A 23,396-nucleotide genomic window follows, 5' to 3' on the forward strand; every position below is an offset into this window, starting at 1 on the left:
AACATGTTTATAATACACCATCCTTTTCTGAATTAACCTAGTTTCTCGACCCACCTGGCACTCTCCGGAACCAACCAAGGTGTAGCTGCAGCCAAGACGAAGGGTAGACTGGTGCCAATGGCGAACCTTCTCCAGTCATCAGCCCACAACGCAATCCAGGGGAGAAGAGAGGCGGCCAGGGTGAAGAACAATGCGATGGACATGTTAGCGACGAATGTACGCCATTTCGGGCCCACGTATTCGAGGACTGTAAATATATAGATAGATATATAATTTATTTATCGACATACTTACATACAATCTTGTTTTAAAAAAAAATCTTCCTTTTTTTCGCCTAAAAACGATCTCAAGTGAGTAATGATGTAACGTTATACATATACCTAAACGCATACATACATACAGCTTCTTCTGTTTCTTCATACATACATACATATGGTCACGTCTATATCCCTTGCGGGGTAGACAGAGCCAACAGTCTTGAAAAGACTGATAGGCCACGTTCAACTGTATGGCTTAATAATGAAATTGATATTCAAGTAGTGACAGGTTGCTAGTCCATCGCCTAAAATAAGGATCCGAAGTTTAGAAGCCTATCTTTTAGTCGCCTTTTACGTCATCCATGAGAACGAGATGGAGTGGTCTTCTTTTTTTTTATAATTCTTACACTTTTCCTAAAACATCTTTCATGATTCTCCTTAGTTCTATTACCTCTGACTCTTAGCCTCCGAATGACAGAGAGATGATGAGAGTTATTTCCCCAGGACAGAGAAAATATACACACCCAGAATGTACATCATTGTGAAGCAGTTATCAAAAGCCAGGCCGACGAGGAACCGGCATAATGCAAATGTCCAAAAACTGTCGCAGAAAGCGGTGCCCACGCCAGCGGCAAACCCAATTATATTTGTTCCTGTAATGAGAATAAACAACCTTTAATTTCGTCGTCTTTTTTAGCCATGAACCAGGATTCTGTGGTCTCACACAGGCACACGCTATATTTTTATTCACTACTAAACCAATATGGAAGCATACACACGAGAGAGAGAGAGATTTTTTCACCAGAGAATTGACAGCCTTTGTGGCGCAGCGGTAGTACGCTTGTCTGTGACACCGGAGGTCCTGGGTTCGAATCCCGGCCAGGGCATGATGAGAAACGAACTTTCTCTGATTGGCCTGGGCTTGGATGTTTATCTATATAAGTATTTATTACAAAATATAGTATCGTTGAGTTAGTATCTCGTAAAACAAATCTCGAACTTACTTCGAGGGTAACTCAATCCGTGTAATTTGGCCTTATATTTATATATACTTTCGTTAATGGTTACATATTGAGCAAGCCAGATGCCCGAACAAAAAGCGTGATGCACAAGGAAGTACAGGTTCAAATCCTACCACGGCCAGGCAACAATGACTTGAATATCTATCTATCTATATATATAAAAATGAATTGCCGTTCGTTAGTCTCGCTAAAACTCGCGAACGGCTGAACGGATTTATCTTATCTTGGTCTTGAATTATTCGTGGAGGTCTAGGGAAGGTTTAAAAGGTGAGAAAAATTCGAATAATTGCCGGGAAAATCCTCAAAACAGCATTTTTCTATTTGCCATACAAACGTTTTCTAACTAATACGTACAGTCAATTTTAACTTTATTGCTAATAGATAAAGTTCACTGTTGTCTAAGCAATGTTGGTCTAATAGATCGGAACAAAAGACTGTCATATTACAAATTTTTTTCCAAGTCTGTCGGGTCCTCTAGTCAGCAATAAAATTATGGTATAGTTTGACCATACAACGAGGGGTTAAATGGAGAGGTAACCTGCACATTAAAACAACTAGATGTGCAACCATGATCTCAAATTATATTTAACAGCCTATTTGGTGCAGTTGTCGGATTCCCGCCTCTGAACTATAAAGTCATGGGTTCGATCTCCGGCCAGGTCATGATGGAAAACTGTCAATCAGTGTAACTTGTCCTGCAAAGATGACGGAGACTTTGTATGCTATGATCATACTTACCAACCAAGGCTGGTATCCTGCCATACTTATCAGCTATCCATCCGAATACGAGACCCCCCACAATGGCGCCGCAGAAGAAGATAGCCTGAGCCGTTGCTGGTAGGTTGTCTTTTTCGCACACCCAGTCCAGCTGTAACAGGTTATACATACATACATAACGTCGGGGATAGTGCAAATCCGCGAATCTACCATACGTAAATGTGCGTATCTGCAATAGATCCAGTTTAACAGGGGAAGGTTAAAACTTAATAACTTTATTAATTCAATTAATTTTAGGCTCATTTTTACACAAAAAGTAATTAGTAATGTGTTCTATCTCTTGGTCGAAATGAACTAGTTTCAAGTCGGTGGCAGCCTATCAAGATTTAGCGTGAATTTCCCGCGAAAACTTAAAATGGCTACATTTGTCATATACGCGGAATTATCCAATGCTAGTTACGCGGATTTGAACTATCCCCGACGATAAGTAACTCTTTCCCGTAGGGGAAGGCAGATACTATATATTTCCACTTGTAAAGATCTCTGCATAATTCTCTCGCTGAATCCACAATCATAACTTTTTCATACAAACTCAATTTAATTATAACTACTACCAATTCAATCTTATTATAACTACTACCGCTTCCAAAGCGCATGTGTAGAAGAAGCGGCGGAACAAACTACACTGCAGCATTTTCATCGGACGTCAATGTACAAATATAGATCTCTTAAATCTAAATTGTGGACGAATGCAACGATCTCTGCATAATTCTCTCGCTGCATCTACATTCATAACTTTTTCATGCAAGCTCGTCGGTTTCGGGTACTCTTGACCTGACCTTTTGCCAGAACTTAAGTGAGTGAGTAAATGATTTATTGTTCACTAAAGGAGTACATTACAAATAAAAACAGTACAGTACAAAGGCGGGCTTATCCCTAAGTGGGATCTCTTCCAGCCAACCTGACAATAAGAGGATCATATACAAAATTGTGGCAAGGGTGAACAACAGTTCTTTTACGAGTATTTTACGAGAAAACTTTTACGAACTTACTTAAAAATTATTTATACGGCAAAACGATGTTTGCCGGTACCTACAGCTAATTAAACATAAAAATAATTTTCTGCCGGGACAGCTTGTAAAACATAAAAATAATTTCAATTAAAATGTTATTGAGAATCAAACCTGGGACGCTATAGTTTCGTACGGCACATCGCTCATGTTGTACTCCCACCCGTGGGTGCAGGGTACGATGTCCCACTCGTCGTCAGGGGTAGACCTGCCCTGGGCTAGGGCCGCTACCCAGTCCGCTGAGTACATTCGGCACCTCTCGTGGGAGAACAGACCTTCAGACTTTGGGGGGATGGCAAGGGCTCGTCTGAAAAAAAATGGTAGGTATATATGCTAGATTATTTTTTATTATTCTGAGATATAAAATATATAGAATAGAATACATACATATATACATACATATGATCACGTTTATATACCTAGCGGGGTAGACAGAGCCAGTCTTGAAAAGACTGATAGACAACGCTCAGCTGTTTGGCTTAGTGATAGAATTGAGATGCAAATAGTGACAGGTTAGAATAGAATAGATTTATTTTGAAAATTGGATACAAGTTATCACTTATTGACGTCACATCACTTAAATGTAATTATAACTACTACCGCTTCCAAAGCGCATGTGCAGAAGAAGCGACGGAACAAACTACACTGCAGCATTTTCATCGGACGTCAATATACAAATATAGATCTCTTAAATCTAAATCATGGACAAATGCACATTGTCTACATTAAAAAAAAAACATGAATGAATGTAGAACTAGTATATACGGAACAAATTATTCAGATTGAGTGAGCCTCCTGTGCCGTGTGGTTCCCGGCATCAATAAAAAAAAGAATAGGACCACTCCATCTCGTTACCATGGATGTCGTAAAAGGCGACTAAGGGATTGGTTTATAAACTTGGGAGTCTCCTTTTAGGCGATGGGCTAGCAACCTTTCACTATTTGAATCTCAATTCTATCATTAAACCAAATAGCTGAACGTGGCCATTCAGTCTTGAAAAGACTGAATGGCCACGTTGGCTCTGTCTACCCCGCAAGAGATATAGACGTGACCATATGTATGTATGTATCGTTTTTCGCATTAAAATTAATTAAAGTGTAAGTGTTGTTACACAACATTAATTAAATGACAATCAATAAGTACCAACAAGCTGTAAATCTCTGATAAAGTTAAATTCTGACACCATTATTGTCACCGGCTAAATTAAATTTGACGTTAACTAAAACCAGAGCTTTGCATAATTCGTCAACGTAATTCTGTGCCTCGGGCAAGCATAAAAACTGGCCAAGTGCGAGTCGGATTCGCACGCGAATGGTTCCTTACATTCCATAGATATTCAAGTGGGAATTAAATCAAAAAAAAATTACAAGAAAAAAATTACGTTTTTTATACGAGACGGCCTTTAATATTTAATTTTTTTTTTAAGTACTTCTATGTTTTTGTAGCGGCAACTATCACGGTTCATGTGAGAGCCTGATGACAGAGAAACGGATAGCAAAGTCTTAGTAATGGGTCCCATAAATAAATATATACGGGACAAATTACACGGATTGAGTTAGCCTCGAAGTAAGTTCGAGACTTGTGTTACGAGATACTAACTCAACGATAATATATTTTATTATAAATACTTATATAGATAAATATCCAAGACCCACGCCAATCAGAAAAAGTTCTTTTCTAATAATGCCCTGGCCGGGATTCGAACCCGGGCCCTCCGGTGTCACAGACAGCGTACTACCGCTGCGCCACAGAGGCCGTTTATTACACTTTGGGTACGTAACCCAAAAAAATATTCTAATTGCCCTGACAAAACCAGATCTTTCACTTCCAAGTTGACACAGATTTTGACATTGATCTTGTGTGGTCGTTAAGGTCATATTTTGGTCAGAATAATCAATAAATAAATTAAAACAGGTTCCCGACCAAGGCTAGACTGAGAGGAACCCTAAAATGGATAGTTTTCGTGACTATTTTGACCTCTGAAAGGCCGAAGTACTTCCTGTTTTTTTATATATAATTTTTGGCTCAAGCAATCAGGAACATGAATGTGTTAACAAAAATAAAAATATACACTATGATAGACCCACAAACATACATACATATATCACGTCTATATCCCGTGCGGGGTAGACAGAGCCAACAGTCTTGTAAAGACTTTTACCCGCGCTTTAGTAGTGAAAACGGAACAGACAGACAGATTTTTGCATTTATAACGTAAGTATATAATAATTTTGTCCCATATATATTTATTTATTTATTTATTCCTTATTTAAATTTTGAAATCATGCGTGTGAACAAAACACAAGGTATCTATTTGAGCATAACATAATACATACATATAGTCACGTCTATATCCCTTGCGGGGTAGACAGAGCTACCAGTCTCGAAAAGACTGTAAAGCCATGTGCAGGTGTATGGCTTCACGATGGAATTGAGATTCAAATTTTTTTCAATTCTATTCTATTCTATTCTAAGTATAATTTAATATTGTGAAGTTGACGTTGTTGAAGAAAATGCTGCAGTGCAGTTTGTTACCGCTTCTTCTGCACTGACGCCTTGGAAGCGGCAGTAAACTTAGTTTTTAAGTAATTTATTTGACGTCAACCAATGTTGTTAAACCATACGACAATTATTAAGCGATATATAGTATCCTATAATAATGAATAAAAATTTTGAATTTTGAATTTGAATTTTGAAATAGTGGCAGGTTGCTAGCCGATCGCCTACAAGAGGAATCCCAGTTTCATAAGCCTATCCCTTTGTCGCTTTTACGACATCCATGGACAAGATTTTGGGTGGTTGTATTGTAAAGTACCGTAAATCGCGCGGGAAACTTAATACTTACCAAACAAATACAAATGCTAAATCGCGCAAGCGGAGTTGCAAAAAAACATTGCACGGTTTACCAATCATGGCGGAAGATCTTCCGTTTGGTTGCCCAAAACACGCTCTTGTTTCAAAATATTAGTACCTATGTAAGACTTATGCCGTGTGGTTCCCGGCACCAATACAAAAAAGAATAGGACCACTCCATCTCTTTCCCATGGATATCGTAAAAGGCGACTAAGGGATAGGCTTACAAACTTGGGATTCTTTTTTAGGCGATGGGCTAGCAACCTGTCACTATTTGAATCTTAATTCTATCTTAAAGCCAAATAGCTGAACGTGGCCTATCAGTCTTTTCAAGACTGTTGGCTCTGTCTACCCCGCAAGGGATATAGACGTGACCATATGTATGTATGTATGTAGGTATGTTTATTCAGTCATCACCCACACCTATCATCGCAAAATATTGACTGTTGACCTCAACAAAAGGTCATCAAACAATAGAATAATGTTGGTTAACAGGGTCGTAACAAATCGACCAAATAATGAATAATATCATTCTTTATTATTATAACACAATCAATTTTATTATGTGATTGAAAAAACATTTAATAATATTTTCCGCATAAGTACAATGCGTGAAATTCGATTGGTTTCGCGCGTTTTTTTGACCGACTGCGTTAAAAAGGCAGTTAGGTAGGAGGGGGGGGACCTGATTATTTTTAACACTAGGTAAGTAACTAAGGGAAAGGTCGGAGTGGGAAGACCTAGACGAACGTATCTTGATCAAATTAAGGACGTCCTGGTAAAGGGTCAGGTCAAAAGTGCCCGAAACCGCCGAGCTTGCATGAAGAGAGTTATGAATGTGGATGAAGCGAAGGAAGTATGCAGAGATGGTGGTAAGTGGAAAGAGGTAGTCTCTGCCTACCCCTCCGGGAAAGAGGCGTAATTTTATGTATGTACTAGCGACCCGCCCCGGCTTCGCACGGATGCACAGCCGATACTAAATATATGTATCTCTATTAGAACTAACTAAAGGACCGCCCGCAAAGCGGCTAACTAAGTCTTGCTCCCGGCAAAAGTGTCACTTCTGCCTGCAGTCCCGGGCCGTGCAGCAGAAATCGTAATATTTTAATTTCACCACAACTTTAAAACCAAACGTCCAATTTTAATCATTCAAACACCAAATATTATCGACATAAACTGTACTTATTGATGAAATTATTTATTTTGATAAGGATTAATAGCATGAGTAAAAAAACGCGTTTAAATGTAGACCAAAAAAATTCAAGATTTTTAAATAAAAATGTGGTTGTTGTGCCTCACTCGACATAGATAGGTATAGTGTGTCGCGGACTTTTTTGTAGATATTTATAAGATCTACAATTAATTATAACATTTTATGGTTCTATCTTTTGTAGTTTAGGCAGCGTACGCAAAATAAGTAACTTTTTGGTTGATTTTTTACAGTTTGTGTCCGAAAAATCCAAATATATTACGGAACCCTATTTTTTTCCAAAATAAAATATAATCAATGTTACTCGTGGATAATGTAGCTTTCGAATGGTGAAAGAATTTTTAAAATCTGTCCAGAAGCTTTTGAGCCTATTCATTACAACCAAACAAACAAACAAACAAAGTTTTCCTCTTTATAATATTAGTGTAGATGTAAGTAACTACATATATAGGAACTTTAAACGTTCTTGAAATGAATGATAGAAAATTCAAAAAGTACATTAAAGATGAGCTTTGTAGGAAAGTGTATTACAGCACGGAGGATTATATTAATGATAAACATGTGTGGCCCGACCTTGACATAATGACCTCTTAAATGCTTGTGCATTTTTGACATGGTGTTGACATAATTTGTACAGAGTGTACATATTTTATTTTATCTCTATCTTTATTTATTTGACGAAATATTCGTATTGAAATAATACGTTCCACATTCATTCATATTTTTTAATGTAGACAATGTGCATTCGTCCACGAATTAGATTTAAGAGATCTATATTTGTAAATTGACGTCCGATGAAAATGCCGCAGTGTAGTTTGTTCCGCCGCTTCTTCTACACATGCGCTTTGGAAGCGGTAGTAGTTATAATTAGATTTACGTGATGTGACGTCAATAAGTGATACCTTGTGTCCAATTTTGAAAATAAATCTATTCTATTCTATCAACAATAGATCACTTGTTAATCCAGTTGACAGGACTACGGCAAATTTTGGATTGCTACTTCTGTGGACTAAAATCACCGAACTTTTATTTATTTGTTTAAACTTTATGCACGTGCCGTGTGATTTCCGGCACCAATAAAAAAAAGAATAGGACCACTCCATCTCTTTCCCATGGATGTCGTAAACGCGCGACTAAGGGGTAGGCTTATAAAACTTGGGATTCTTCTTTTAGGCGATGGGCTAGCAACCTGTCACTATTTGAATCTCAATCCTATCTTAAAGCCTAATAGCTGAACGTGGCCTATCAGTCTTTACAAGACTGTAGGTTCTGTCTACCCCGCAAGGGATATAGACGTGATTATATGTGTGTATGTATGTTTATGCACGTAATATGTACAAAAGGTGGACTTAATACCTCAAGGCATTCTCTGCCAGTCGAACCTTTGGACCGAACTGAGATGGAGTGACTGATGTCTTTTAAAATTCCAAAGTTTGCAAAAACCTTACAACTCACAAACCATTTCCGACCTTTTTTTACCGGAAATCCCAAACAGCATTTAAATCAATTAAAAAGAAAAAAAGATCCACGAGTCTTCTGAAATCGTGTCAGATTTTATCAGCTTTCAATTTTTTTTGTTGAAAATGCCGTGTTTTTGTTAACAATTGCGTTTCCTGATGCTAATTTGATACAAGTTGCTCTTTTTATGTACACGATTTGATCTATTAACCCAAGCTCGGAGCTTGAAGGCTCTGTGTGAACGACATTTAAATCAGTTTTATGCAAAAAAAAATGTAATTATTCAAATTATAATATAATTAACACGTAATAATCATCACTTTTTGTAAGAAGTAGTTACAACACTTAGTATTTTTTTTTGGTCAGAATTATAGTGAAGGATAAATTGATAAGGCAGTTCTTTATCCTACCTACTAGCTGTGCCCCCAACTTCGTCCGCGTGGAATAGGTAGTTATTTTGGGCATTATTGAAGCACTCAAGGATGAATAATTTTCCCCGTTTTTTTTATCACATTTTCCATTATTTCTTTGCTCCTTGTTTTTCCTTATTTGCTCTATTCAACGCAAAAATAATTTTTCAATTCGAATTCTTGAGATAAGCGCGTTCAAACAAACAAACTCTTCAGCTTTATAATATTAGTAGGTATAGATGTTATTAAATATGAAAGTTTATAGGGATGTGTGTTCGTTAATCTATTACGAAAAAAAAATATATTACCTATAACATCATGTATGGTACTTCTTACACCGAAATTACTAGCATATTCCGAAGTGGAAAAAGGTAGTCTCTGCCTACCCCTCCGGGAAAGAGGCGTGATTTTATGTATGTATACCGAAATTACCACGGTTTTGGAGCCGCGGGGCGCAGCTAGTGAAATTAAAATGTTATCCACCTCCTGTCACAAGTCCCGGTTGTATCCTGACGTCTTTGGAGTGGAGGATTCACCTTTGAACACGATCCTGAAGGTAATAGTAAGGTTTTAACAATTTCTAGATCCAGTTATTTGAGCTCTTTATACTTTTACTTTTTAATAACAACAGGTTCCGGCCTAGTTTGAGTCTCTAGGACTCCAAAAAGTTTTTGTAATTGTTTTCTCTATTTTACTATTAATGTGTTATCTATTGTGTAACTTGTGGAGTTAAATAAAATATTTTTGAATTTGAAATAACAACATGACACTATGAACATCAAGTGGGGAGAGGCTGGTATACTGAGATTCAAGCTCTGCTTAGTTTAGGCACTAGTCTCTCACAATCTTAAATGTAATTTTAATTTTCTCTTAGTCTGTCAGTCAGTCACTTAGTAATGGAAGTATTTTATATTTTACTAGCGACCCGCCCCGGCTTCGCACGGGTGCAAAATTCAGAAAAAATTATACATAAAAACCTTTCTCTTGAATCACTCTACCTGTTACAAAAAACCGCATCAAAATCCGTTGCGTAATTTTAAAGATTTAAGCATACAGAAAAACAGACTAAAATAGCGACTTTGTTTTATACTATGTAGTGATAGTATTACTTAGATTATATAACTAACAAAACATTGACCTTGTTACCAGCAAAGGCGGACATCCGAAGTCGGAAGGCTGCCGGAAAAGAGCGTTTAGATCTGTCCGATATTACTTATTTGCAGAAATAGCGCCAGTGGTCTAGTGGCTCAGGCGCTGACGGAGCAGGAGTATGCTTGTCTCGGGTTCGAATCCCGGCCAGGGTATAATGAGAAACTATTTCTTTTTCAGATTTTCTTGGTTTTTTAACTATCTACATAAGTTTTCGTTAAATATAAAGTATCTTTGGGTTAGTATCTCGTAACATAAGTTTCGAACTTACTTCGAGGTTGAGCGAGTCGATCTGCGTACCTTATTTGTCCCATTTAAAGGTACCTACACAAAAAACAAAGCTTGCGCGATTGAGAATTTTCACTGCGTATGACATGACATACCATGCTGTGATTGGCTGATGACGTGTGACGTAGAGATGTCGTAATAAGCCAATTGTTAATAGGGTTGACTCGTGCCCTTCCCATGTCACTTTGATTTTTATTTTTAGGGTTCCAAAGAACTTATTATTAGCCGAAAGCTAAATTATTCTTCTGCGTTACAGTACTAATTGCATTTTTTTACAACTAACTTTTACCCAAAGCTTCACCCGCGCGAATTTAATACCTCCAAAACACGCGAATTTAGCGCCATCTACAAAGTAGGTACTTATTTAACAAATTCCACGAGAACTATGTATATATATTTAACATACATACATAAAATCACGCCTCTTTTCCGGAGGGTGAGGCAGAGACTACATCTTTCCACTCGCCACGATCTCTGCATACTTCCTTCGCTTCATCCACATTCATTACTCTCATCATGCAAGCTCGGCGGTTTCTTAACCGGGATAAAAATAATCTCCTTCTCCAGAATCTTTACACGCAAAATTCCAAGAAGAATTGGTTCGTAAATAACAAACAAATAAACAAACTTACTTTCGCATAAATAAAATTAATTAGGATATTGGCATTGCACATGACCACATAACATCATGTGCACAAAACAAAGCACACCGCCTCGGCCGGCATTTTGCTCTGTGATCACGCACTTTGATAACAATCTTCTAGATTTATATCAGAACTAACCAATAAAATGTGGATTTGCCGACGTTTAATTGATGTAGCCTTCGCATAAATATGAGCGAGGGCAGTTCATGCTCCTGACAACAAAGCGGTAGGCGATGGCACTGTGTGGTTTTAGTGGGTTCAAGCCCCACATAACCCGTCCGGCTTTCCGTAGCCGGCTGAGTAGATGACGGACTTTCCTGACTTAAAAAAAAAGCCTTCGCTTACATTTTGATACGAATTCATTCAGTCGTTCATATAATTACGTCTATAACCCTTGCCAGGCAGACAGAGCCAGCAGTCTTGAAAGACTGACAGGCCACGTTCAGCTGTTAGGCTTAATGATAGAATTGAGATTTAAATAGTGACAGGTTGCTAGCCCATCGCCTAAAACGAGAATCCCAAGTTTATAAGCCCATCCATTAGTCGCCTCGTACGACATCCATGGGAAATGAGATGGAGTGGTCCTATACTTTTTTTATGTTGATGCCGGGAACCACACGGCACATTACCTGTGTTTTTTAATTCTGTTTTTCTTTTTCTTATGGTGCAATAAAGAGTCTATCTGTCTAACTATTGTTCTAGTCTAGAGTTGTACAAGAATTTAATTGCGCACAGATAATTGTTTGTAAATAATGAACCCTTTGTTCCTATTCATGTTCCGGTCGCAACAGCCAAGGGCGTGAAATTGCTTGTTGAGATTGCAAGTTCTATTTTTGGCTCTATCTACCCCGCAAGAGATATAGACGTGACTATATGAATGAATGTAATGAGGTACAAAGGCGGACTTATCGCTAAAGCAATCTCTTCCAGTCAACAGAGAGTGAAGGACGCCTTGGATTAGCTTATAGAGAAATAGTCTTTATCTAAAGACTTTTTTTTAGGTTGGCTGGAAGAGATCCCACTAAGGGATAAGCCCGTCTCTCTCTGTTCTGTACTGTTTTATATTTGTAATGTACTCCTTTAGTGAACAACTAGCTGACCCGGCAAACGCTGTTTTGCCAATAATTTTTATATATTATTACGGAACCCTATTTTTTTCCAAAATAAAATATAGTCTATGTTACTCGTGGATAATGTAGCTTTCGAATGATGAAAGAATTTTTAAAATCGGTCCAGTAGTTTTTGAGCCTATTCATTACAACCAAACAAACAAAGTTTTCCTCTTGATAATATTAGTGTAGATTAAGCATTTACTTACTTACATACATACATATAATCACGTCTATATCCCTTGCGGGGACCCAGGAGAGCCAGGGGAGGGAGAACAGTCTTTAAAAGACTGATTGGCCACATTCAGCTGTATGGCTTAAGATGTAATTGAGTTTAAAATACTTATAACAGGTTCCTAGCCCATCGCCTAAAAAAGAAACTCCTTTTATATAAGCCATTCCCTTGATTGATTGTTACAGTTTAATTTCACGTGAACTATAACCAAACGGCCTCTGTGGCTCAGCGGTAGTGCGCTTGCCTGTGACACCGGAGCTCCTGGGTTCGAATCCCGGTCAAGGCATGATGAGAAAAGAACTTTTTCTGACTGTCCTGGGTCTTGGATGTTTATCTATATAAGTATTTATTATAAAATATAGTATCGTTGAGTTAGTATCTCGTAACACAAGTTTCGAACTTACTTCGAGGCTAACTCAATCAGTGTAATTTGTCAAAAAAAAAAATTTTGAATGAAAATAAGAATTGCACATTAAGATCGATTTACAAAACAACTTATTAGATAGATATTTCTTAGAATCATTACTATAATAACACCTCTATTTATTCAAAATACTTAAGATTACTTGGAATCTAATAATCTATGACAATCATCATTACACGATCCAATGATTTTTATTCATTAATACATTCTTCACCAACCGCGTTATGAATTAAAAATGGGTTGATTAAAATCATTAAATGTTGGTAGTTTTATATAACTGCACAGGGTAAGAAAAAAAAATTACTTGCATACATATAGTCACCTACATATCTACATAAAATAGGCGGTACCTTCTTCTTTTCCAGCTAAAATTGTAAAAGACGATCAAGGAAAGATCTAATAAACTGGGGATTTTTAAACTTGGGATATACATTTAATCACGCCCATATACCTTGGGGGTAGACAGAGCCACAATCTTGAAAATATTGAAAGGCCACGTTCAGCTGTTTGGCTTACAGATATAAGAATTGAGATTCATGTAAAGTGACAGGTTGCTAGCCCATCGCCTAAAAGAAAAATATCAAATTAATAAGCCTATCCCTTAGTCGCCTTTTACGACATTTACGGGAAAGAGATGTAGTGGTCCTATTCTTTTTTCTCTTTGTGCCGGGAACCACACGGCACTGTTTGTTGTACATAAACATCTTGTTGCGTTTTTCATGTATACGAACGTAAGTTAATCAATTATTATAAGTTTTTGTTACTGTAAAAAAAAACGGAGGCCTTTATTGGAATCGAAGTCTTTCAATCTAACCGGACCTTTGTGTTTTTTTTTTGTTCAAAACCACATCATATTACGCACACTAAGAATAACTATGTTAAAAAAATATGGAAAAGCGTGTTAAAAACCTATTAGGTATAACCAAATTAAATAGAATTGAATAACATTTGTCTTAAAAAAAACCTGTAGGTATATCAGAAAATGGCATGTAAATAATTTAAGTAAAAAAATAAACTTTGTGTTTTTTATCTGATTTGCCCAGTCATTATCTATCTTCTTCTATCTTCTATATATATAAAAGAAAGTCGTGTTAGTTACACCACTTATAACTCAAGAACGGCAGAACAGATTTGGCTGAAAAATGGTAGGGAGGTAGCTTAGAGCCAGGAGACGGACATAGGATACTTTTTATCCCGTTCGACAGCGTTCCCGTGTGACTTGACATGAAACGTCAGTCACTATAAAACGTGTTATAACAAAAAAGAATCAGACTTGGAATAACAAAACGCAAAAGACAGCTATGTAATTGACGCAAAATGACAGCTATGTAATGACGTATGGATGTAAATTTGTATGAAATTTCGTCAATTTTAACGTTGGGCACATAAAATTTTAGAATGTATGAAATAATCATTAAAACATTGGATTTTAAAAACTGCATCTCGAAGGCGAAAAATAAGGGTTGGAAGTTTGTATGAAACTTCGTTTTTTGATAGGTGTCGAAGTGCGAGAAGTCTTAAATATTGGTTAGTAAAAAATACGTATCTGTTGCGGAAAGCATACATTTGCGCGGGCGAAGCCGCGGGCAAAAGCTAGTAGAAAATATAAAGAAGATCGCGTGAGAGGAGACACGTTTAGATCATGTACATAATGAAGACGTAACGTAGGTATCGTTAGTTAGTTAGGGCTAACTCGACCTGCATCATTTGTCCCATATATATTTATTGATAAAATGTTATTAAAGGCACAAAAAATAATCTATCTAATGTAATATATTTAAACGAGCAATTCTTGTATATATATAATCAGGATCTCGGAAACGGCTCCAACTATTTTCATGAAAGTTACAGATTAGGGGCTTTTCGGCTCAAGGAATCGATTTATCAAGGTCCTAGGTTCGAGAAAAGCTCGGTTCCCAAGATATATAAACATTTTAAAAACCGCGTTTTAAGAAACTATATCAGCGCCATCTCTGGTAGACCGAGCAAAGCTCTGTCAACCGGGTACTAAAGAATAATATAATTAAAGTCTTATTACTCACAAATTATATTTTATTACATAATTAAAGTCTTCTACTCACCTTTCTTCGACGGTTAAATTCGCTAACTCCGGCACCCAGCACCAATGCTGTTCTGGCACAATTGTCATAAATATTTGCGAAAAATACACAAACGCAACGAAAAATGCAAATGGTATCATTAATAGGAATAATATTTTCTGATACAGTCCAAATTCTCCTACATATGGCAATAAATCGTCGAAATCTGTTGCTTTCTTTCTTTGTTCATTTTCACTTCTGTTTTGGGTAATTTTTGTACTGGCAACATCGGAACTGTCATTTGAATAGCCTTTGTTGACAAATCCGCCGGCTAAATCTATATTTGCTAGTTTGTTGTCTATGCTTGTGTTTTGGCGGGAATCGTCCTCTTGCTCGCAACAAGGAGATCGCTCTTGTGGCGCCATCTTGTCGGTTTTGAATTTAGAGGTCTTGGTGCATGCCTTTTTTAGAATTGGTGAATCTGAAACAAGTAATAGACCATCTTTAAGTATACATACATACATACATACGGTCACGTCTATATCCCTTGTGGGGTAGACAGAGCCAACAGTCTCGAAAAGACTGATACGCCACTCTCAGCTATTTGGTTTAATGATAGAATTGAGATTCAAATAGTGACAGGTTGCTAGCCCATCGCCTAAAAAAAGAATCCCAAGTTTGTAAGCCTATCCCTTAGTCGCCTCTTACGACATCCATAGGAAAAAGTTGAAGTGGTCCTATTCTTTTTTGTACTGGTGCCAGGAACCACACGGCACTTTAGGTATCTTTTAGTATACACACACACACATAAGGATTTCCTTCTTAACCTGATGCTAGCTCTGTTACATTCGAATTACATCTGGAGAAGAACCCAGGGTGCACCTAAGATCATGGGTAAAGCAGGTTTTTACACGAAACTTATGTATTTACGGAAACCAATACTAATGAATCATAGTTAAGGTAATAGATTTCTGACTGTACAGGTTTTCTGACGATGTTTTTCCTAACCGAAAAAAAACATTAGAACTTAAATTTCATAGGATTTCTTCTCCAGCAGACATAAATCTCAATGGCTTAACATCTTACATTGCGAAACAATGCCTTGTTTGGTGCGTAAGCGATTAATAATCTAAGCATGTATCTAACTAGACTAGATGACTTAGTGAATGTGCGTGTATGTCTCAAAAAGAGATACTACTAAGTATTAAGTCGCAATTGGCTACATATTTGAATTTATCTTTTTAGACTGACATTTTTGTAGATTATTTCAAGAGGAATAATTCTTTCATACATATATTTTTGGTATCTTGAACCGTTTTCGGTACAGTTTGCAACGGAAGCCCTCAAGGATAAATAATTTTCCCCGTTTTTTTTCACATTTTCCATTATTTCTTCGCTCCTAAAAGTGGCAATGTGATGTTTTATACCCTAAAGCCTTCCTCGATAAATGGTCTATTCAACACAAAAATAATCTTTTAATTCGAACCCGTAGTTCCTGAAATTAGCGCGTTCAAACAAACAAACTCTTCAGCTTTATAACATTATTATAAAATTATAAATATATAAATATTATAAATTATAATTATAATTATATATGGTTAAGTATAATAATACATATATAATCACGTCTATATCCCTTGCGGGGTAGACAGAGCCAACAGTCTTGAAATGACTGATAGGCCACGTTCAGCTGTTTGGCGTTATGATGGAATTGAGTATAATAATAGTTACTCATAATAGTTTTATACTTGAAATATTCCAAGGTAATGACAGAGTAGGTTGTTAGCAGAATTGTTCGTGTTTTGTGAGATAATTATGTGACTTGGCTGAATCCTGCACATTTAGGTACCATGAGTAATGAACATCAGGATCTTTAATAAATTGGACGATGAGCTAGCAACCTCACACTATTTGAATCTCAATTCTATCATTAAGCCTTACAGCTGAACGTGGCCTATAATTTTTTTCAAGACTGCTGCCTCTGTATACCCCGCAAGGGATATAGACGATATGTAATGGCGTTATTAAACGCGGGCAAAGATGCGGGTAAAAGTAGTATAAAAAAACAATCATGTTAAAACTAAAAATAAATGAGTACAATAAGTCACGGCAAAATTGAAAAAAAAAATTAATCATGCACAAATTACCCCAAAATGATAAATATAAGATGTCTATGGTGAATCTATGGTATGATGTGACTCGGCCGGGCTTGTCAAATATCCGTTATCTATTTACCGCCTTTTCAATCTATTGTGTTCTGCCGCATCAGATCCAAGGGTCCAGTCCCCGATCAGTAAATTATGGAAAATTAACTTTTCCAAATTGACTCTTCGTTATTTTTTCACGGTAACAAAGCCGGTGGCAAAAATAGAAATGCGCGAATCTAATATAGATTTATAGATTTTACGAGGATATAATAAACATATAAATAAATAATAAAATAATAAATAAAAAATACTTCCGCAATAGTAGTATGAATGTTAATACTTAGGTAGGTTATCTCAGTTCTTTTACGAACAACATAATAATAAGACAAATTCAGGTTATTAAAAAAAAATAAAGTTCTTTGTTTAAAAAGAGCTGGTTGCATAAAATTGTGAATGTAGTTCGTATGACATTTTAAATTAAAAAAAAAAAACAGAAGTCACAACCATTTCAAATCTCGAACGTACATAATTTAAAAGGTAATTAATGTTTTCATAATGAATTTTAATTGCGTATTTAGTTGGTACCTACGTGACAAAATCAACACTGATTATAGTGATAAATTATAAACTTACTTAAGTTTGAACACGAACTCTTAAAAGTAATCATTGATGCAACGCATAGCTCTTTGTTTACCCAACTACACAGAAATGAGGTGTTATGTTTTAGGGTTACTCTAGAAAACTAAATAAATATCTATATAGAGAAAATAAATTGAATAATATTAGTTATATAACAAAAGGACGTCCTTTAAAGGGCATGAAGAGAGTTATGAATGTGGATGAAGCGAAGGAAGTATGCAGAGATCGTGGCAAGTGGAAAGATGTAGTCTCTGCCTACCCCTCCGGGAAAGAGGCGTGATTTTATGTATGTATGTATGTAACAAAAGGTTGCAGAGATCAGACTGTAGTCGCATCTTGAAAAAACCGGACCTAATCCAGGTAGGTCAAAATGCGCACCCCGGGCTCCTCTCCAGTGAGGTGAGGACGCAACCGGGTCAAAACCTAGAAGGATTTTAAATCAAGTAACTAAGTAATTGAATGTAGGACCTTCGAGCCATCGGCTAATTATGACTGGGCAAGGAGGTCATTGCCACGGACTTTAAACCTTTAATGAATACAAAATACACACGATTTTGAACTCTATTTTCGTAGCATTAAAAGTCACACGTCAGTTTTCAAAGTGTACGATTCATTTTGTAATTTGAGTTATGAATGAAGGTGTTCCATGTTTAAACTGTTTTCAGTTTTTTGACGGATTTTAAAAAGGAGTTTTTGTTGCATCATGATCTTTTTTTGTTTTTATATATCTATTCTCCGATACGAAATACCTTCCTAGGCACAAAATAAGAAATTAAAAACAAAATCGAAGAACAAAAGAAATTATTTCCTATTTGGCCATCATCATCATCATCATCATGTGATCATCAGGTCCAGTCCAGTTTTATTTGGAAAAATACCTAATTATTTTGTATGAGCATTTAAAAAAGTACTGGCTGGTTGTTTTTTTTTTAAATATTTTATCGATATTAATTTCAAAATTAATTTTAATTCCATAAAGCAGCTGTAAACAAAGAGCATTTTTGGCAATTGGTATTTTTGCACGTTCTCTAAGTTTACTTTTCTAACCCAATCCTTTTTCTTTATTCCGTTCCGGTAAGGTAAAGATCTATATGTTCTTTATTTGAATAAAACTTAGCTGTGAAAGATCTGTATATTTCTTTAAAAAATTTAATCAATTTGTTTTTTTCCTTATAAAAAGACGTCTAAAATTTCTTGTATGAGTACGAGTAGGTAAGTATTTGGGTGATTTAGCCGCTTAATATTATTTTTCCAAAAAGAATAACTAACGATCCGAAACTTTTATATGTACATTTGTGAAGTATTTATTCCTAAATAATGTGAGTACTTAAAAATAAACAATCAATAACCTTCCTATTTGTATTTTAACAGAATAACGTATCTTATTTCGTGCTTAATAGGTACAAAAGAATTGTAACTAAGTAATTATGACGTCACGGCACGAAAATTTACATAACAAATTAAATCGCCTACAAGAGTCAATCCCCAAGTCAATAAGCCTATCCCTGAATCGCCTTTTACGACATTTAAAGTCGTTTTTTTTATTATTATAATTTAATCGCAAAAAAAGTGAACTTAGCCAAACGGCACATAATTAATTATGGCTATTTTTTGCCAATTACGAAATTATTCGGAATTTTATAAACTTACAATGAATACCGTTATTTACTACTAAGTAAAGTACTTAAAGATAAACAGTGATAATGATATTTTCTTTCTCTTTCTAATCAATTCGATGACCTCATGTCAGTGACCTTTCTCCATTGTTTTTCTAGTATTTAGCTACAGATTGAGGTCAGACCGAAGTGGAACGGACCCTAGACCCAGAAGGATTGCAACGGAGGGTGCAACAGGGAACACACTAAAATGAGAGAGAGGTGCAACTGGGACATACATACATACATACATATAACCACGTCTACATCCCCCGCGGGGTAGACAGAGCCAACAGTCTTGTAAAGACTGATAGGCCACGTTCAGCTATTTGGCTTTAAGAAAGAATTGAGATTCAAATAGTGACAGGTTGCTAGCCCATCGCCTAAAAGAAGAATCCCAAGTTTATAAGCCTAACCCATAGTCGCCTTTCACGACGTCCATGGGAGAGAGATGGAGTGGTCCTATTCTTTTTTCTAATGGTGCCGGGAACTACACGGTTAAATTTTCTTATTAGATAAATTGCAATTGGGACTACGCCAAGATTCGTTAGTATTTCATTATCACAACATAGTATAAAACAAAGTCGCTATTTTAGTCTGTTTGTCTGTATGCTTAAATCTTTAAAATTACGCAACGGATTTTGATGCGGTTTTTTGTAACAGGTAGAGTGATTCAAGAGGAAGGTTTTTATGTATAATTTTTCCGAATTTTGCACCCGTGCGAAGCCGGGGCGGGTCGCTAGTATTACATAAAAATCAGATTACAACCACATAAAGATAATGAGGAGTTAAAATGCTTCTGTCTGAATAGTAATTCATAGCATACGTGTGAAAATCATAACCCTCCTTTTGCTTCGCTGTCGGGTAAATGTGTCTCAAGGTAGAAATATGTAAATGTATGACCCCTATATTATAAATGATCTAATATTCAAATAAATAAGTGCATTGATATTGAGCCTTGCCCATGATATTTCTATTTATTCATTGTAAAAAAAATCATACATATTTATTTGCTAGGTATACATTCAAATTCATAAATATTATTCATTATTACGGGTCATTACAAACATCACTTAATAATTGTCATATGCTTTGTTTTTTAAAAATTGATTGACATGAAATAAATCACTTAAAACTACGTTTACTGCCGCTGCCCAAGCGTCAGTGCAGAAGAAGCGTAACAAACTGCACTGGAGCATATTCTTCAAAAACGTCAACTCCACCATTATTCTAACTTATAGTTAGAATAGAACTCAATCGTCTACCACTACATACGAAATTCAACAAATTAATCTGACTGAGTGAACTTCTGAAAGTACATTCATAAATCACGCCTCTTTCCCGGAGGGGTAGGCAGAGACCACATCCACTACTCTGATCTTCCTCCTGGCAGTCTCGGTTGCATCCTCACCTCTCTGGAGAGGACCCTGGAGTTTACGTTTGACCTTGAATCCTACATTGGGTGAGTCAGGTTTTTACACGAAGCGACTCCCGTCTGACCTCCGCAGCCTTTGCAGGGACACTTAACCCATATTGGATCCATGGTTACACATCCAGTTGTCTGAATTAACAGGTTTCCTCACGATGTTTTCCCTCACCGTAAGAGCGTCGGTTAGTATTCAAACTAATAGTAGTCAACAACCCCTCAGGGTAAGAGGCGTGATTTTATGTATGTATGTATGTATTATGTTCTAAAAGTATGTTTTATGTTCTAAAAGTAATAAAAAACTTAGCCAATTACATGAACATAAATTTTTTTAACGAGATTTCATTTACGGGCCTTTTAAACCAGAAATTACTTAAAACATTATCTTATCTATGTAGGAAGCTAAATTTATATTGAATCATAGCGTTTTAATATGCGCATGATTAACTAAGGTCATGATTAAAAGGGAAAGTAGATTAACTACCAGTCTCTGCCTGACGATTACAGTCCTAGGTTCAAATCTATACACTTATAATACTACACTGGACGAGATTTTAAACGATAGTAATATTAATATTTAAATTATATTTCATTGCTACATATCATTTTATTAATTAAATAAATCTTATAATTTTTTAATTTATTTTAAATGACGTTGAGTTAGTATCTCGTAAATACAAGTTTCGAACTTACTACGAGGCTAACTCAATCTGTGTAATTTGTCCCGTATATATTTATTTATTTAACTCCAAATATACTCGTAATACAACGATTTTTATTATTGTTATAAGTATTCAACATAACAGCCGACGTAAACCTGCCCGCCGTTCCATATTATTTTAAAATTGCGACACCCAACAGGGTTCATATTGTACCTATTTATAAGCAGTAAACTGTAATTCAACAGATGAACAATATGCAATAAAGATTTTTAATTGATTTGAATCTTGAATCTTGAATCTATTTGAATCTCAATTCTATCTTTTAAGCTTAATAGCTGAACGTAACCTGTCTTTCAAGACTGCTGAAACTGCTACTCTGTCTACCCAGAAAGACATAAAGACGTGATTAATGTGTGTAGTTAATAACGCACAAATACGCGGTAGACAGAGCGAATATCCAACTTCACTTAATTCATACATTCCAAATAATTCATACAACTGAAAAAGCATTTAGAAAGTTTAAGAATACGTGTGTAATAAGTACAGTGAAAAGCAGAAAAGTGACAACTTCTTCCATACAACGTCAACGTTAAATATACAACATCATACGGAAGTAGAATTATTATCATGGCTCGGAGTACATCCTACATTGCCTTGCGGGGTAGACAGAGCTAACAGTCTCGCAAGAACTGAAAAGCCACGTTCAGGTGTTTGGCTTAATGAAAGAATTGAGATTCAAATAGTTACAGGCTGTTAGCCCACTGCTTAAAAGAAGAATCCCAAATTTTAAGCATATCCCTTAGTCGCCTTTTACAACATACGAGGGAAAGAGATGGAGTGGTTCTATTCTTTCTTCTATTGGTGCCGGAAACCACACGGCACACGACTCCGAATGGGTTTACGTATAATCGTTCTAGATAGAGTAATAGTGGAAAGAGGTAGTCTCTGCCTACCCCTCCGGGAAAGAGGCGTGATTTTATGTATGTATGTATGTATACAGAGTCAATACATCGATTAAGAAACTTTAAATCGGTGTTTATATTTTAGTTTGCGGGTATTTTATCATGAGCGTTTCAAAAGATCCGCTTAAAACAAGATCGGAAATGCCTCATTTATCTGATTTTGCAAGTCTGCATAGTTATTTACCAAAATAATTAGTACATACGTGATCATTACATTAACTAAGTAATTAAAAAAAATAATTTGCATAATCACGGCACGGTATGATATATTATAGATGAAATTTAATTTCATTACTTGGCTGAATCATATAAAGAAAAAAAATAGATAACAGTCTGTAAATTAAAAAAAAATGATAAGTGTAATATTATATGAATTGATTGAATAAAAAATTGATAATCTTACCTTCGTTCCCTTTTCGAAAATTCAAAATGGAACTTCACAACACACCACTAGTATTATTTCAATGGCAACGCAAATTTTGAATTTCGAACCAATCTAAATAACACTAAACACAAGTACTATACGATTTCGCGCGTAAAATTACTTGTTTTTTTTTTAATTGATAGACACAGAGGCAAACGCGGCTCATGCCGCGTCTACTGCAACTGAACGTGCGATAATAACCTTGCTTTTTAAATAACTGCTAAAGTTATATCATTGGACAGTTACCTTAACGTAAACCGAATTTAATTGACCTCCCGTTGTGTATTTAGAATTAGGTTATGGAGGTCTATTGTTTTTTGTCGGTACTGCATCCTGGTCTAATGATAAGTAGTGTGTGAGATAGAAACACATTTAAAGTTGGATTAAATTATTATTATTTCTTAAAACTTATTTAAATTATTATCAACCGGCTTAATGCACCAGCATTCACTATTACTGTACAATCTAATTAAAAGAAAAAAACACAACAGATAAACTTTCTCAGCAAGTTTTTTTTTTCACAATTATTTATGAAGATCAACTTTTTAAATTGCAAGGAGCAGGAATTGAATGACAGGAATAGAAAAGGGAATACT

At 35.9% G+C, this 23,396-nt stretch overlaps 1 protein-coding gene across 1 annotated transcript in view; it reads right to left on the minus strand.

The window, feature by feature from the left end:
* The window catches only part of LOC106130975 (organic cation transporter protein-like), a 29,950-nt gene extending 7,038 nt beyond the window's left edge, over positions 1–22,912 (minus strand). The window contains exons 1-6 of the mRNA XM_013329938.2: positions 22,780–22,912; positions 14,928–15,366; positions 3,181–3,373; positions 2,018–2,147; positions 782–910; positions 55–247 (exon numbers count right to left, since the gene is read on the minus strand). Coding sequence (XP_013185392.1) covers positions 55–247; positions 782–910; positions 2,018–2,147; positions 3,181–3,373; positions 14,928–15,310 — 1,028 coding nt within the window. The 5' untranslated portion in view covers positions 15,311–15,366; positions 22,780–22,912. The remainder of the gene's footprint in view (positions 1–54; positions 248–781; positions 911–2,017; positions 2,148–3,180; positions 3,374–14,927; positions 15,367–22,779) is intronic.
* Positions 22,913–23,396: the final 484 nt, after the last annotated feature.

This window comes from Amyelois transitella, chromosome 30, assembly GCF_032362555.1.
Source record: "Amyelois transitella isolate CPQ chromosome 30, ilAmyTran1.1, whole genome shotgun sequence".
NCBI lineage: Eukaryota > Metazoa > Arthropoda > Insecta > Lepidoptera > Pyralidae > Amyelois > Amyelois transitella.